Source organism: Cavia porcellus, unplaced genomic scaffold, assembly GCF_034190915.1.
Source record: "Cavia porcellus strain 051 isolate PalLab524CR breed Dunkin Hartley unplaced genomic scaffold, mCavPor4.1 scaffold_6, whole genome shotgun sequence".
NCBI lineage: Eukaryota > Metazoa > Chordata > Mammalia > Rodentia > Caviidae > Cavia > Cavia porcellus.
The window spans coordinates 52,145,569-52,160,758 of record NW_026947489.1 but is presented as its reverse complement, the minus strand read 5'-3'; the positions used below and the strand labels follow the sequence as shown (position 1 = coordinate 52,160,758).

Below are 15,190 nucleotides of genomic sequence, written 5' to 3'. Positions count from 1 at the left end.
TTTGGACACCTGGAAATAATGCATGCACAAAAGCTATTCTACAGGTTGATTTAGTGAGCTTTGTTTTATGAACAGAAAATGATCTCTTAAACTCAAATAAAAGCAAATAACAGACTTACACAAATATTCATATAGAGGCTACAGAGATCACAACATGTTCCACAGGGAAAGGTAAAGTTTGGTTCTAATCAGTTGCTGAGGGTTGACATACTATTGTCATTCCATTCATTTAAACCTGTAACTTGCAAGACAACTGTGACATGTAACCATGATCTTTTGTGTTTAACACCTTTGATGCATCAGTAATTTTTAGATTCTTAGAAAACAATACACTTATTTTTTAAAAAAACTTATATAATATTTTCCACACAGGAGTTATTTAGTGTAGGGATATGAGTCTTCACAAGGGCATTGAGAACGAGTTCTAAGCTACACAGTAAGACTTGGAAAACAAGCTCTCACATATATTGCTGCACATTTTAAATCAATCTGCAGCAATTTTGCATTTTGTTATAAAAAGTAAGTTTTATTAAATATATCATCTGAAAATAGGAAAGGGTTTCTACAACATTAAAAGACTTGACTCAATTTCCAAAGACTGTTTATTTGTAAATTTGAGACCAGAACATGATTTTACTACAGAAATCATTTTGTAAATTCTAATACTATTACTGCTTCTTACAGAAAGAGTTTTAGCTAGCATAAATTGATGTATTGTATTATAACTGACCTATTTCTAACATTTAGAACCGGACTGCAACTTTTCTTGAAGTCAGAAAGAGGCAAGAATGTATTTCCTCGTTTTAAAGCATATTTTCATCTAAAATTGATAACTTTACAGTGCCAAACTGAGTCTCAAACAGATTCTGTTTGATTTTTTTAAAAGTTAATATTGCTGGAAAGTATGGAGCTGTGCACCTATGAATATAAAACTGTAGAATCCTAAATTCACTGAAATCATCATTTTCAGACTAGTTGAACCTTTGTTCTCATGTTCTAATCAAAGTGTCCTGCTTGAAAGAAAACCCCAGAATGAAATAGGTAGGAAGTGATGAAACAAATTCATTGTGGTAAAGAAAAATAAAATACAGCATCCATTGCTCTTCATTCTTCTTACATTTTGTGAAGTTCTGCTCTGACATGATGAAATCATTTGTATAACCATTAATTAATATAAATTATGTTCTTATCACATGCAGAAAATACACAAAACAAAGTGAAGGACAATGTTGCCAAATTAAGATATTTAATCTTAGAAACTTAAAGAGCAATATGACTTGAAATGGGCAGAATAATTCTATAATTACCCTGGTCAGAAACCTGAGTATGAAAGATATTTATCTGCCCTTCCACTCACACCTTACGTGTCACTTGAAACTTGGGGCAGAAAACTGGACTTTTTGGAGCTCTGACTTCTAGTATCTTAATTACATTAGGAAAGTCAGCCTTCAGCAGAGAAAAATAAAGCAGGTAGCAGACAGAAGACCCCTATCTGTAAGTACGGCTTCCCATGGAGCAGAATGTCCTGGAACAAGACTGTGGGCACCTGTTTATCCTAAAATGCTGTGGAATATCAGTTGCACCTCTCCCCTGTCATTCTAGTTCCTGTTTAACCATAAGCCTTCTGAATTCATTTGGCTTCTAAAATGGTTGGTTTCTTGGGGGGAAGGGGTTAAAAATAACATTGATAATATGTATGCCTTCTTTTCTTGTTGCTGTGACAGCTGCATTCTTATAAATGACCAAAGCAACAGGAAAGATAGGACCTCATATTATTTTAGTTATTACTGTAGGCATAGTTCTTATTATAAGAAATGAAATTAGTTCTTTCATTTTATGTTTTTAAACAGGTGTTGAAGGACAAGGGCTTTGTTGTTTACCTTTCATTATTTTCTCAGTTTGTTAGATGAGCCCTGGAAGACACAAGAAGCAGAGGCAGAGTCTGTACAGTGCTGTTCTACCAAAGACATTGGTGTAACTTGATCTCATGTTCCCCATACACAGCTTTCATCCCAGTCCTACTCCAGTTTCCTGGAGTTACATCACTGTCCCCAGGTCTCAAGACTGTTGGGAAGCAAGGCACCGAATACCTAAGTATAAAACCTATTCTGTAAAAAAGGATAAGAAACAAATTCCACTGAGTTGCTCTTTTCTAAAAATTACTAATATTGGTGGCTGGGGGTGTAACTCGGTGCTAGAGGACTTGCATAGCATGCAGGAGACTCATGATCAACACCCAGCCTTCTCATCCCCATTATGAAAAACAAACTGCTTTAATTTAACTCTTAGCATCTCTGTAAATGTCACAATTTATAGTGTTGCTCTGTTTGGACATTTTCTTCCACTAGCAGTACAAATTCAGACCCTTCTGATTCAAAGTTAGGGCATCATAGCTTATATAAAAAGTTACAAAGAAACATAATCTTATGGCTTTTTGAATTCTCAGTGAACTGTTTTAAATGCTACTTATTTAAAACTTAGCTGCTTGATATTTTTATAGGCACTGGATATCAGCGTAACAAAAGCTACATTGCAAAGTGCAGGTAGTAGAGATAAATCAGCATTTTTTCTGTAATGACTGGCTTAGAGAAAATTGTTTCATTTCCTTAAAAAAGCACATTGTATTAATTCAAGGTGAGGTTTAAAAAAAAACAGGCAGTTTTACCCCCATATTTCTATTTGTGTTTCTTTTTTAAAAACCAGAGGGGAAGGCTTTATTAGTTTGAGTGTTAACAAATGACCTCACTTGAGTTTTTTTTTTAAAGTAGCACAAGAAAAAAATCCATTCTAAAAGGAAAGATAAAGAATAATGTATATGGTCTCAATAAATAGACCATTGTCATCTGCAGCCTGTCAGTTATTCACAGTCTGAGTTGTAACCTGATGGTCTTTGGCTTTAGGCAACACTGTACCACTCTGTCCTGCCCAATTTTCTAATCCTTTGGATCATTGCTTTGTCAGTTGCCATTAAGTTCCAGAAATGTAAACTTCATTGACTAAACGCCATCACTTTTTTGCAAAGTTCCAAGAGTCCATCAGGTAGCTTTTTCCGCTACTATCTAGGGAGTCTTCATCAGGATGGTTCATACTAGGTCATGAGAAAGTTCTGCAGAATCTAGGAGCTTACATCAGATTCCATCTGCTTTGATCCAACACCTTTGCAGGCCTGTATTTTGCATATATCCGTGGCCCCCGTATTTCTGAGTCGTATTGGTCTTGTAGCTCAACTGGGTCGTGGTCCCTTTATTTCTTGAGTGCTGCCAGCCCTTGAAGGCTGGGACATGATGGACCTTCGTTCTTGTCTGTGAACTGTTGGCCAGGAGGAGAGAAGAGTGGCAAATGAGACAGTGTGTTTTCTTATGTGACTTATGTGTCTTCTGTGACTCTCAATAGCTTCAAAGATATGAAGAGTTTAGCCTTTTTAAAAGGGAAGAAAGAGCCACTTCTGAATGGCTGGATGCTTAGAGTGAATCTAGCAATGTAAAGTTTTTGAGTTTCTTTACTCAACTGTTTCTGTTTTTTCTGGTTGGTATCATTTGCCAAACAGAGCCCAGATTTGAAACAGTGTGCATGTGAGTAGGGGCAAGCTGAGAATCCAGCCTCATGGAGCTCTGATGGATGGTTATAATCCAGTCCCAGGGTGGATTCTCAGATTTGTACACCCTCCAGGTGATGGGATCCTTTACAGACTTTTAAGAAGGCCCATTGAGCACGATACTATTCATATAGATTCATTAGGATACCTTATGCTGTGTGCCTTAGGGTAACACTTAATTACTGCTGCATGATGAACTTTCATGAATATGGCATGAGATGGCAACTTTAGCCTTCTGAGCTGACATTACTGCATGGTTCACATATGAGATCTATCTGTGTTATTATTAGACAAGACAACATAGTGATAATAAAATTGCTAAGATTTATTCAAAATTATGTGAAGTGTTTTAACTGTATAATCAGTCACTTCAACAACTCTGTAGTGTTATGCAGCATCATTACCTCAATTTCAAAAATGGGAGAGTTGAGAAACAGAGATTCATTTAATTTTCCAGAGTTATGTCACCAATAAGCAACAGGATAGCACTTATTCCCAGGCAGCCAGATGCCACGGTCTACACTAATTCTCACTAAAGACTTGCTGGTTTTCTTGGTAAAGTTCAGTACCAAGGAAGTTTAAATATAGCAACTGAAATTGAATCCCAACGATAGTTAATATGATCATAGTAACTGGTATTAAATAGCAAAATGGAAAGGAAACATTTAATTCTTCTCATATATGGAAACTTTATGGGTTGAAAAGCATTGGTTCAGATTAAATATTTCTGTTTTGTAACTGTTTTTTCACAGGGTATGGCAATCAAACCATTCCGCAGATGTATCGATATGTCTCAGAAGAAATATACAACCACCATGACTGAGATACTAAGTGCTAAAACTTTTAAATAATTTTACTAACAATTAGTGTAAACACTTCCCTGATCCATTTCTTTATGACCTCTGTGCCAAAGAATTACTGACATGCCTTAGGAAAAACTTCAAAAGATTTAGTCTTCTTTTAAAACTTTTTCTCTCTGTAATTGCACTCATTCTTTGTAAACAGTTGTTTGTATCTGTCTATGTCATTTGCCACTCTGTCACTGTTTTATGTCATAGTGTGCCTAAAATATGTGCATTTTGCTCATTTGAGGAATGAAACAACTATGTCATGATGGGACTAATACTAGTAATTAACGGTCAGTAAGTATGCAATAGTAGTATGTTTGGTTTTCAGGGATCAAAGAAAGGTAATTAAAGTGTGAGCAGTGTGTAAAAACAAGACCGTTTTTTCTTTCTGTAGTCCTGATTGCTTTTTCACAGATAACTGTAAAAATTAAACCCTAAAAACATTCCAATGCACTGTTTTTTTCTAAGTGCCGTCTTCTAACAATGAAAATGCAACACTTTTCTTGTCCAGCTCTGGAGGAAGAAAAGCACTATCAGTTATTTAGAATCTGATTTATACCTTAAGAGAGTGGCTGCCACTTTCTGTGATTTCAGGGAAGCTGGGTATCAAGGAGCAATTTTCAAAGAATTGAAAGCTGGTACAGGGTTATGAATAAACTCTGAGAAGCTCTGACCTTCCCTGTCAAGTGATAAGGCCATAAATATGTTGGTAATTCTGCTTTGTTGTGAGTACCTGTTCTTTTCTATCATAGTGGAGTTTCTAGTATACCAAAATCAGTAACAGCAAAACTAAAAGAAAATTTAGTATATAAAAAATAGAAAATACATGGTAGAAAACCCCAGGAATCAGGTTCATATGTACGCTGTGAAATATGTCTGGAATTAGAATATCCAATTTTGAAAACATTCAAATCAAATTTAAAATAATATAATATTTTTATTTTTCCATGTATTTAAGTAAAGTAATTCTTGGATGGAAAGTAAGATAGTTAACGTATATACAGTTAATGCTTTTTCCCCTGTGTCAGATTCATTGTGAAATATGGCCTTTGTCGCTTTGTCACTTCTTTTTTTACTAATTTCATACAGTATAGTGAGTTTGAGACCTTACAGGGGCGCTCAGCATAAAATGTCCTGTTTTAGTGATTATATCATCTGTCTTCATTTCATAACTGTTAGGGAATATTTTTCTCATACTTCATCATTATCTAAGGTTCAGAGCTTTAAAAAAAATTTTAAAAAGAAGAGAAAAACCAGCTTACATAAACTATAGAGATGAGAGGAAAATGGTAGATTTTTTTTCTATAGAAATAACAAATAAAATCTTGTTAGTCTTCCACTTTTTAAAAGGAAATCACATATTCTTTGAACAATGAGTTTTTTTAATTATAAAGAGGATAAGATTAAACATTACAAACAGAACAAAACAGATCATAAGGAAACAGTCTTAAGAAACATGGATTGCAAAGCACCTCCACTGGAGATCTTCACTGTCTACCTCTTCACTGTCTCTAGTTTTCTTCCAAATAGTTGGCCCCATTGTTACAAACATTGAATGCATACTGAACATTATAGAACTAGTCTAACCATGACAGGATGATGAAGGCTTTTTAAGTCTTCAAGACCTGACATTGGGGACGTCAATAACGACAGCCATAATGTCTCTCATTCTCTTCGTAGTAGCTGTCCTTATATTTATGTATGCTGAAATTGAACATAAGATACTAGACTAATATCACCCTGCACAGTGAATAATAGTATTGCTAGATTTTATGTCATAATGCTACATAATTAGCACTGGCTTTCTTAGTGTCTCTTCTTCTTCAGAGCATCCGTTCATTACATTGTGTATTATATAATCTGTTTCCATAAATAGTTTAGAAATTCTTCTCATATGTGAATCTCTACATGTATATCTCTCCTTTCTGTATTGTAGGAAAAAAAAGATCATAACAAGACAGCAAAATAAATTCCTAGAAAAACATGAAATGAAAAAGACATATAAAACCACAGTATTAGGTGATCTACAGTAACTACTATGCTTTCTCTTGCTATTTTCAATAGAATTGTCCACATCATCAGACATCCTATAATAGAACATAGCATTACATAGCTATTTTAATAAAAACACAACTTTGCAGACATTGTAGGACTTCAAAAGCAGTTAATACTCAAACCAAGAATTGGTATAATATTACATCTTGTTATCTTCAGAGTAGTTGCCTCTACTTTTAGACTTGATACTATCAAGCATACCAAATTTGAATAAAATCCGTCAAGGCAAAACAGCGGTCTAACAAACCAGCTTCACATAAGATCAGTCATGGTAAGACAATGTCAGTAATACAGGGCTTCAGTTTAAGTTAATAGGAAATTAAGGATAGTTACCGTGGTATAACCTGCTATTTTGGGGATAGCTGCCTGTGCCCTCAAATCTAGTATGAGTAAACAGATCGGAACAAAAAATCAAACTAAACAGAGCGATAAGACTACTGTGGCTTTTAAATCCTGATGCACTATTAACAATGTCCTCTGCCTTCCTTTTTTAGGCAATTCCTCACCTTTTCCTTTCCCTTTCCCTTTCTGCTTTGTATTTTTGGGTCCTTCTAGCTCCTTTAGTTTTTAGATTAGGGGGTCAACCCGTTATCTATCTGAGTGGTGCTGAACCTTTTTACCCCTGAGCTTGATCTTGAGCTGTACTCCTTTACTTACTAAAGCCACAAGGTTTTCCTTCCTTCTAGTTGTATAGTTCTACACTTCCCAAAAGTGTCATGACTTTCCAACCTATCTGCAGCTGCTGGACGAGTTGTCCCTATTTCTCTCTGTTTCCCTGTCACATGGAGAATCATTTTCTCATCTTTGAATTTCAGTTTATTAACCCTCTTTCAGGTTGAGTATATTTCCTATTCAGAGCATCTCGATGGATTCTGCCTCCTAATCTACTCTGCCTGTGTTTCTGTTTGTTAGTGTATCAAGGCTATCTATGTTAAAGATTATAGCCTACCTTCTCTGCCTCATCTCTGCTATTTTATTTTTCCGCTATTATTTGTCCACTTTTCTCCTTCATTCCACTGTCTGCCCTGTTCATTGAGGTCTCTCTACCACTGTTGCTGGAATCCTGGTATCTTTTTCTCTCTCCCTCTAGAATGACCTTCAGTATTTTTTGTAGGGTTGGCCATGAACTCAAACAATGTGGTTTTTAAAGATTTAATTTTTTCTGTTTTAGGTACACTTAGAAAAGCAGAAAGGACACAGAGTCTGAGCACACAAGCAGTGGTGGGGACACAAAGGAAACCGTGTAAGGAACACCTGGAGAGGCACTGTGGGCAGGAGAGCATGGTGTTTATCACTGTGAAACAGACACCTGTGGCTTTAAAGCAGTGACCAAAGTGTTGATCTCTGAGTGTCACTGAATTTTGGACGTGGCCAGACACTTCCAGCAGGGGGGCTCATGAAGTCATGTGTTGGTCTCTGTCCTCTGAGTGCATGTGGCTGCTCTGTGTCACAGAGATACAATACTTCTTAAGCCATCTTACTGTATCAATCAGATGTAGCATAAAATGTTAGGATAACTAACGTATTTTCCTTTTTCTCTGCACTAATATTTCATATTACTCTTATTGAGGGATAATTATACATATTTAAGAATAATTGAGTCAGAGTTGGTAGGTTTTGAAAAAAAAAGGGTAGGAAAAAAAATTCGTAGTTGCATGAAACCTAACAGAAAGAAAAGTGATAAGTTAACATTTATTATATAAAGGCCTATATACTTTGTCATTTAGTCCTGTAAATAATTGTCATTATATCTTAGTTGTATTTTCACATCACCTGGATACGCTCTCATCTCCACTTTAAAAAAAAAAAAAGATTTTGCAAAGCATGTTAACCCCTTCTCATTAATACTTTTCCCTTTCAGTTAGATATTTCTTAAACACAGAATGTGGTTCTGCCACTGTGCTATAAATCTAACAAGAAAAAAATGGAGATGCTTAACTTGCAAAGAAATTTTATCATTTTAGGGGTACAGTATTGACCCCATCTGAGAGGTGCATTTCAATAGGAAAATGCTACATTTTGGGGCACAAGTGATTAAAGATTAGCAGTAAGAAGGAAGTCACCTGTGCTGGGAGGTATCATAAAATAGGGTTTGCCCTTTGCCTGATGTGTCTTTAAGTTAAAGATAGAGACATAGAAGAGGAACAGGCAAAGGAACGTGGGCGTCCTTACGTTACCCTATACTAAGTGGAAGAGCGTTTGTTGAAACCATTTGAAAATTCTGAGATCAATCAGTGACTCAAAAATTATCTTTCAGAGTAAACTGTGCACTGTTAGAAATGCTTACTTCTGGGATAAATACTGTGTGTAGAGGTCATTGCTCACAAGTTCAGTATCTTTGGAGAGGCCAAGAATAAGTTTTTGACAATTTAGTAAGAAAGCACTCAGCAGATTATTTTCTCTGAATAGAATAAAAGGAAAGCATAGAGATAGTGTAGGATACATTGTATGAAAATATAAATATAACTTTTATTAAGAGATAATCCAGGGTTAGGAGGTTAATAAAAATTTTCTGTTGTTGTAGTATTTTATTATCTATTGTAGTTGTTTCATTTTTGACTTTTGATAAATTGTCTTACCTAGCATTTTAAAAGTTGACTTTTGGATAACCATTTAATATTAGCTAATAAAGTAGAAATAACTCGTGTTATAATATACATGATTTCAGACTAAAGTTGTTGATTATGTTTCAAAACAAAAAGATATAAATTATGAATTTTAAATGTCTTTGAATGTTACCCAGGGGGTTCTGGAGACAAGGTCTCACTGTGGTAATTCGGGCTGGCCTCAAACTCATGGGGGTATTCCTGCCTCAGTCTCCCAAGTGCTGGGATTATAGCCGTGCCCCACTGTGCCTGGCCTTTGCAGTATTCTGACTGTGGAAATACTACAACATCATAGCTGCAAACAGTGTTTGGGAAATGACTGCTATTCCAAGTCCACGTGTTGTTTCCTGAGTAGATTTCATGGAATGCACCATCCATAGGAGATCACGAGGTGTCATTTGAGGAACAGAGGTGTGGGGTTGCTCAGTGATCAGGTGAATTAGGGAAACACTCATTCAGGTAAACATGATGTTTTATTTTTTTGTTTTTTGCTCTTGTTTTGCTTCTAGACTACCTAGAGCATGGAACATGGTGGTGTGCACTGTTACTATCAAGGGAATGATCCTGAAAGCAATCTTTCCAGTTTTACTGGACCTTACTCTAGAAATGACCTCTTTGACAAATGATCTAATATGATCTGAAACTCAGAAAGCTGCTTTTATATATCTAAAATCTACTGTTATATATCTAAGGGCTACTGTTTTATATGTATCTTTACATATATGTCACTTTTATATAGAGAGATTCACCATATGGATTAAATACAATACAGTACATTGCATACTCATGTTGTATATAACATTGAGTCAGTACATCTGTTACAGTACATACCTTATATATGTAATGTGGACATAGATATATCTGATTCAGTACAAGTTGTCTCAATTAAACTTTTCACACTTCAAGTTTGAATTCTACATTATAGAGCAGAATCAAAGAAAATATACAAATCTCTATCTTTGTGGTTTTCTATGGAGACACTTTGTCCTGTGACTGCTCTCTGTCATGCGAACATCACAGCATGACGGTATCCCACCCAGCACAGGTCCTTCTTGGTGTGTGAGTAGTCTCCTCTCCTGCTACCTGTCTCCTGATAGGTCCCTCAGTCTGCTTCTTCACTTCTCCTCTTATAGGCTATTCAGTCTTTTGCAGTTTTGTTGATAAATTACTAAAGTACCCCGAGGAACTAACAAAAGATGAGGTACCAGAAGCTAACCTTGTGTTTATCAGTCTGCCGCCATCCTCCATTTTTACTGGTTCTACAAATGTCATTGCAGTTCCAGCTGTCACTGGCTGTGAAGTGAAAGTTACACCTAAATAGAAGTGTGCCACGTGGTTATCTACTCTATAAGCTGCCATCAGCACCTGGTCCTTGACTCTTTCACATTAAGTCGAACGTTCCCCTGTGTTCCTCCTGTGATGACCTTACTAATTTCCTGCATGTTTTGTGAGATACCCACACTAAGATATCTCAGCAAAAATGCTGGCATTGTTATTGCAGTTAAGGATTCAAAGATGTAAACAGAATTCAAATTCCTATATGTTTGATGATTTTCAAATACAAAATACAGGCTGTGCTTTCATCGTTTAGTTAAGTTAGAGTCATTTTCAAAGAAAAAGAATAACACAAAACAAGCAACAGAGAATTCTTTTACTTTTATAGATATCTGTCTCTATGAATTTTGTTCTAGTTGGGAATTATGGTATAAGGAAAGTAATCCGTGATGCTGTAATCATCATGATCTTAAGCACAATATCCAGTGTATTTGTCACCCAACATCTTTATCACCTTTTACTAAATTACAAGTTCATTCCTTATTAAAATTATTATATATGATCAAGTAACCACAATTGAAGCAAACTGTATGTGATTGATTTTTGTTCCTCTTTTACTGTATAGAACTGCCTCTGACTTCAAAGAGTTATACAAAGGAGGACAGAGCTGAAACTTGTGCAATGATTCATGAGAGGAGATGGAAGTACATGATTAGTTCATGTGCCTCTAGTCTTTAGGAATGGCATAAATCCTGAAGGAAGTTCTTTAATGTGTGGCTGACTGTGTCAAACCACATAGAGACTAGCATATATTATTAACTGAGAAATTTAGGGAATGAATGAAAGTTCCTCCATCAAAGATGACACAAGACTTGAAAATGTAAGAGAAAAGTGTAATGTTGCTCTTTTTTAGCAACAACAACAACAAAAAATACATCTGCCTATTTATGAACAAAGAAGCCATTCACATATGGCAAAACATCTTTGTGGAACAAGAGAAAAAATGTTAATTGATTGTAAGCTAAGACTTCTTAAGCCCACAAACCAATTTATTCCCTGATTGAAAATTTGAAGGTTGGTTGATTCTTAAAAATATGAAGAAGGCAATGCATATATAGTGAAGCTAGATAAGAAAGCTTATCTACCATGTCTTTTAACTTAGTGATTTTATAACAGCCTGTTCTCTCCCTGGCAAAATAAAAGTTCACATGTATATGTGCTATTTCTTTTGTATTATATGATACAAATTCAAGACTCTTCTGTCCGGGAGTTAATAGCCACCAGTTGAAAAAAATTTTTTTTTCTTCATTCTTTACTAAAGTTATCAGGCACAACAAGCATACCAACCCTTGAGTCCCATTGCATTGTACTGTCAGCACTCCCAGGAAGATACAGGTTAACAGGAAGAAATGCTTCCCAAAATGGAGTGCTTAATAGTGGGGGCCCTGAACGTACAGCATTTCAACCAGAAACTGGGCCAGGAGGTGCCTTCCATAACAAGTCATTCTCAGTGCCACTTGCTTTGTTAATGAAAGTAAAATTAATTGTAAGAAAATCAGAATTTCTGCAAACGCGTCTGTCCTCAACTTGTTTCATCACAGAAGAGGCTTCCAGAATTTCTGAATTATTTGAAGTGTCCTACTTTGGGAGGTTTGTATTGTATGTAGGATTTCTGTCTGTAGAGATTAGTATTTCTATGTTGGAGAATGCAGGAAGAAACAAAACTCAGGTTTCTGTGGCAGGCTATTCCATCTAAATCGATTTAGTAGAAATCTTTATAGCAAGGAATAAAGGCAGCTTGTGCCTTAAAATAAAAACTGTTTTTAGAAGTAATGACAGGATACTTGGTAACAGCTGCTGAGAGGCGGTTGCATGCCATCCTGATGTGGCACCATTCATCTGGTGCAGGTTTCGGACCCACCAGCTCATTGCAGTCGGTCCCACGTAAGCAGTAAGAAACAAAATGATCGCTGTGAGACACATTTAAAATTAATAGACTTCCTTTGGAGCATTTTTAGGTTTATGGAACACTGAGCATATTAGACACAGTTCTATACCTGTCCCCTCCTTGCAGCATGCCCCATTAACTTGCCTTACTATAGTTCATTTGTGGCAGATGATAAACTAATGTCAATACATTGTTAGCTAATTTTCATAAGTAACAGTAGGGTTTACTGAGTGTTGTGCATTCAGTGGATTTTGACCAATACTTGATGTCACAGATTCATCATTTCTGTGCCACATGGAATGGTTTCACTGCCTGAAAAATGTTCTTTATTTCACACACAGATCCCTACATACTTGGCCCATAATTTGGTGTCTAATGCTCCTCGTCTCCCTGGTAGATTTTAGGCACATTTTCCCTTGGTGTGCAGACCACTCCTGCCTCATTTCTTTGCAGAGTTGAAGCTTGCTCATCCTTGAGTCCCCAGCACAAGCTTTGCTCTTCAAAAAACGCCTTGCTTACCTGCCACCCCAGTTCCCAGCTATGATGAGGTCACTGATATGCAGTCTTTTCAGCTTCTGCTTTGCCTTCCACGTGCCCATCAGTTTTATGAAGTCTATTTGTGTCTCTAACTCTAGCCTGAAGTTTCATGAATCAGCAAGTTATGGTTGGGCAAAGAGAAGGGCTATCTCATGTCTCATTCCACAACTGCTTACGTACATTATGATTCCCCCTTTCAGAGTCCATCATGCTTTTAACCCACCTGTGTGCATCTATTCCACTGCTTACTATGTCTATACCTATTCCCTGTCTTCTCTCCCAGTGAGGACCACCACATTCAAAATGACTTTTATATTTCCTTTAAAAATTCCCTGGTGGGGCTGGGGCTTTAGGTCAGCAGCATAATCACTTGCCTGGCAGGTGGAAAGTCATGAGTTCAATCCTCAGTACCAAAAAAGAAGCAAAACAAAAACAAAAACAAAATCCCTGGTGTTGGATTATATTTAGACCCTTTTAATTGAACTCATGGCTATCTGATTAATTGTTCGAATAAAAATAGAAAACATATTCTGCAATTATGTGTAGGCATTGTAATTGGTAAGAGTCTGAATGAATGTGTGTTAAAATTCAGGGATTTATACAAAATGTAGAGAATTGTTTTTCTAATAGTAAAAGCAGTTCTTCAACAAAAGATAAAACAAGTCCACTTCTACCCTGAGATTTTATATAAAGCACAATAAACCTACATTGGAAATCTACAACACTGAGTACAAAGATATGGTAAATTGACTACCAAAGGAGACCTAGTTACTTTATTCTGGTTATATATCATATTTTGAATAGATAAGGCATTATGAGTTAAGAAAAACACCTTTCTGCTATTATTGCACGTATGTGTGCCTTGGCATGTTCCCAAAGGACTTGAGTTATCTTTCTATAAAGACGATATTCCTCAATAATGGTAGAAAAAGTAGATAGATGTTTATTACTCTGAGGAAGCAGGAGGATATCCAAATATCTTATTTTAAAAACAAACATTGTCACCTTGATTGAGCATTCCATTAAATTTTAACATTCCCATAATCTGAAAGATTGAAAACATAATAAATTTTATGCTTTTATGATCAGACTGGAAGAAACATACCATTTCTCATAGAATAAAAACTATTGCCTGTAGAGGTACATTTTTCCTGAACCTTCCCTATGGAGGAAGGGTTGATTTTGAACTCCGAGGTCTTGAAATCTGATGTCTAGGTAATCAGAGGATTTAACTTGGGAAACAATGCTTTATATGCATTCAAACAAGTGTGTAAGACCCCAGAATGCTGTGTCACCTAGTGCTACATCTTTAGCATAGATTTGGCAGGAATAGGAAAGAGTCTTCTCCATCCATGTGGCCCTGGATACATTTAATATCTGCAAGCTTTGATTTTTCTCATGTGTAAAATTACTAGTGAACAACACGCTGCCATGAAACAGCTGTGAGATTCAAGTTAAGTGCAAACTTGTAGGATTATTCAGCATTTAATAAATAAATGGTTTGTTAAGATTAAAAAAAAAAAAAAAAAAAAAAAACCGAGAAGATCCCTGGCCAGCACCTAGTACACATCACTGAGTGTTCTGGCCACCTTAATATCCTTCCTTTTCTTTTTCCCTTCCTTAATGGTCATTCCTTCTCCCTTCAGGGAAAACATAAACTCCATGTAAACACTGGACTGGAAGGAGATTGGTGTGGCCTGGTTCCTGTTGGACAGCCTTGTAACCAGGTGACGACCACAGGCCTGAAGTGGAACCTCAGTGAGTAGACCGCTCCACGAAAGGAGATTTTGTTATTTTTTTTATTTTTTTCTATGCCTCTTTGGCTTATATTAGAAGTGAAATCATTGGATCATGTGGTAGCACATGTTTAACCTGTGGAAGGAACTGAGAGACCATTTCCATGGTGCCTACATCATTTTACAATCCTGCCAGTATACCAGTTTCTCTGCAGTTTTGTTTTGTTCTCTTTGCAGCCACAGTGAGTATAAAGATGGTATCTCCCGGTGATTTTGTTTTGTGTCCTCCTGCTAACTAAAGATGTCAAGCATTTTGTTCTTGTGGGAATTTGTATATATTTGTTAGAGATTTTATTCTGGTCTTTTTTCAATGTGCTAATTGGCTTCTCATGGTTATAATAGACCTTCAGATGTTCTAGATATATACCCTTTATCAGATATATGACTTGCAAATATTTTCTAAGTGTTCTTGGCTTCATTTTAATTTTCTGAAATTAAATTAACTAAGTAAGTTCATCTTAATGAAGTCCAGTTTTTCCTGTACGGATCATTGTTTTGGTGTCATATCTGTCCAACTTTCTTCATGACTT

At 36.1% G+C, this 15,190-nt stretch overlaps 1 protein-coding gene across 8 annotated transcripts in view; it reads left to right on the top strand.

The window, feature by feature from the left end:
* The window catches only part of Tpk1 (thiamin pyrophosphokinase 1), a 344,321-nt gene that overhangs the window by 232,456 nt on the left and 96,675 nt on the right, over positions 1 to 15,190 (top strand). For all 8 annotated transcript variants that reach the window (XM_063250665.1, XM_013158945.3, XM_063250660.1 and 5 more), the window contains one exon: positions 14,511 to 14,622. In XM_063250665.1, coding sequence (XP_063106735.1) covers positions 14,511 to 14,622 — 112 coding nt within the window. The remainder of the gene's footprint in view (positions 1 to 14,510; positions 14,623 to 15,190) is intronic.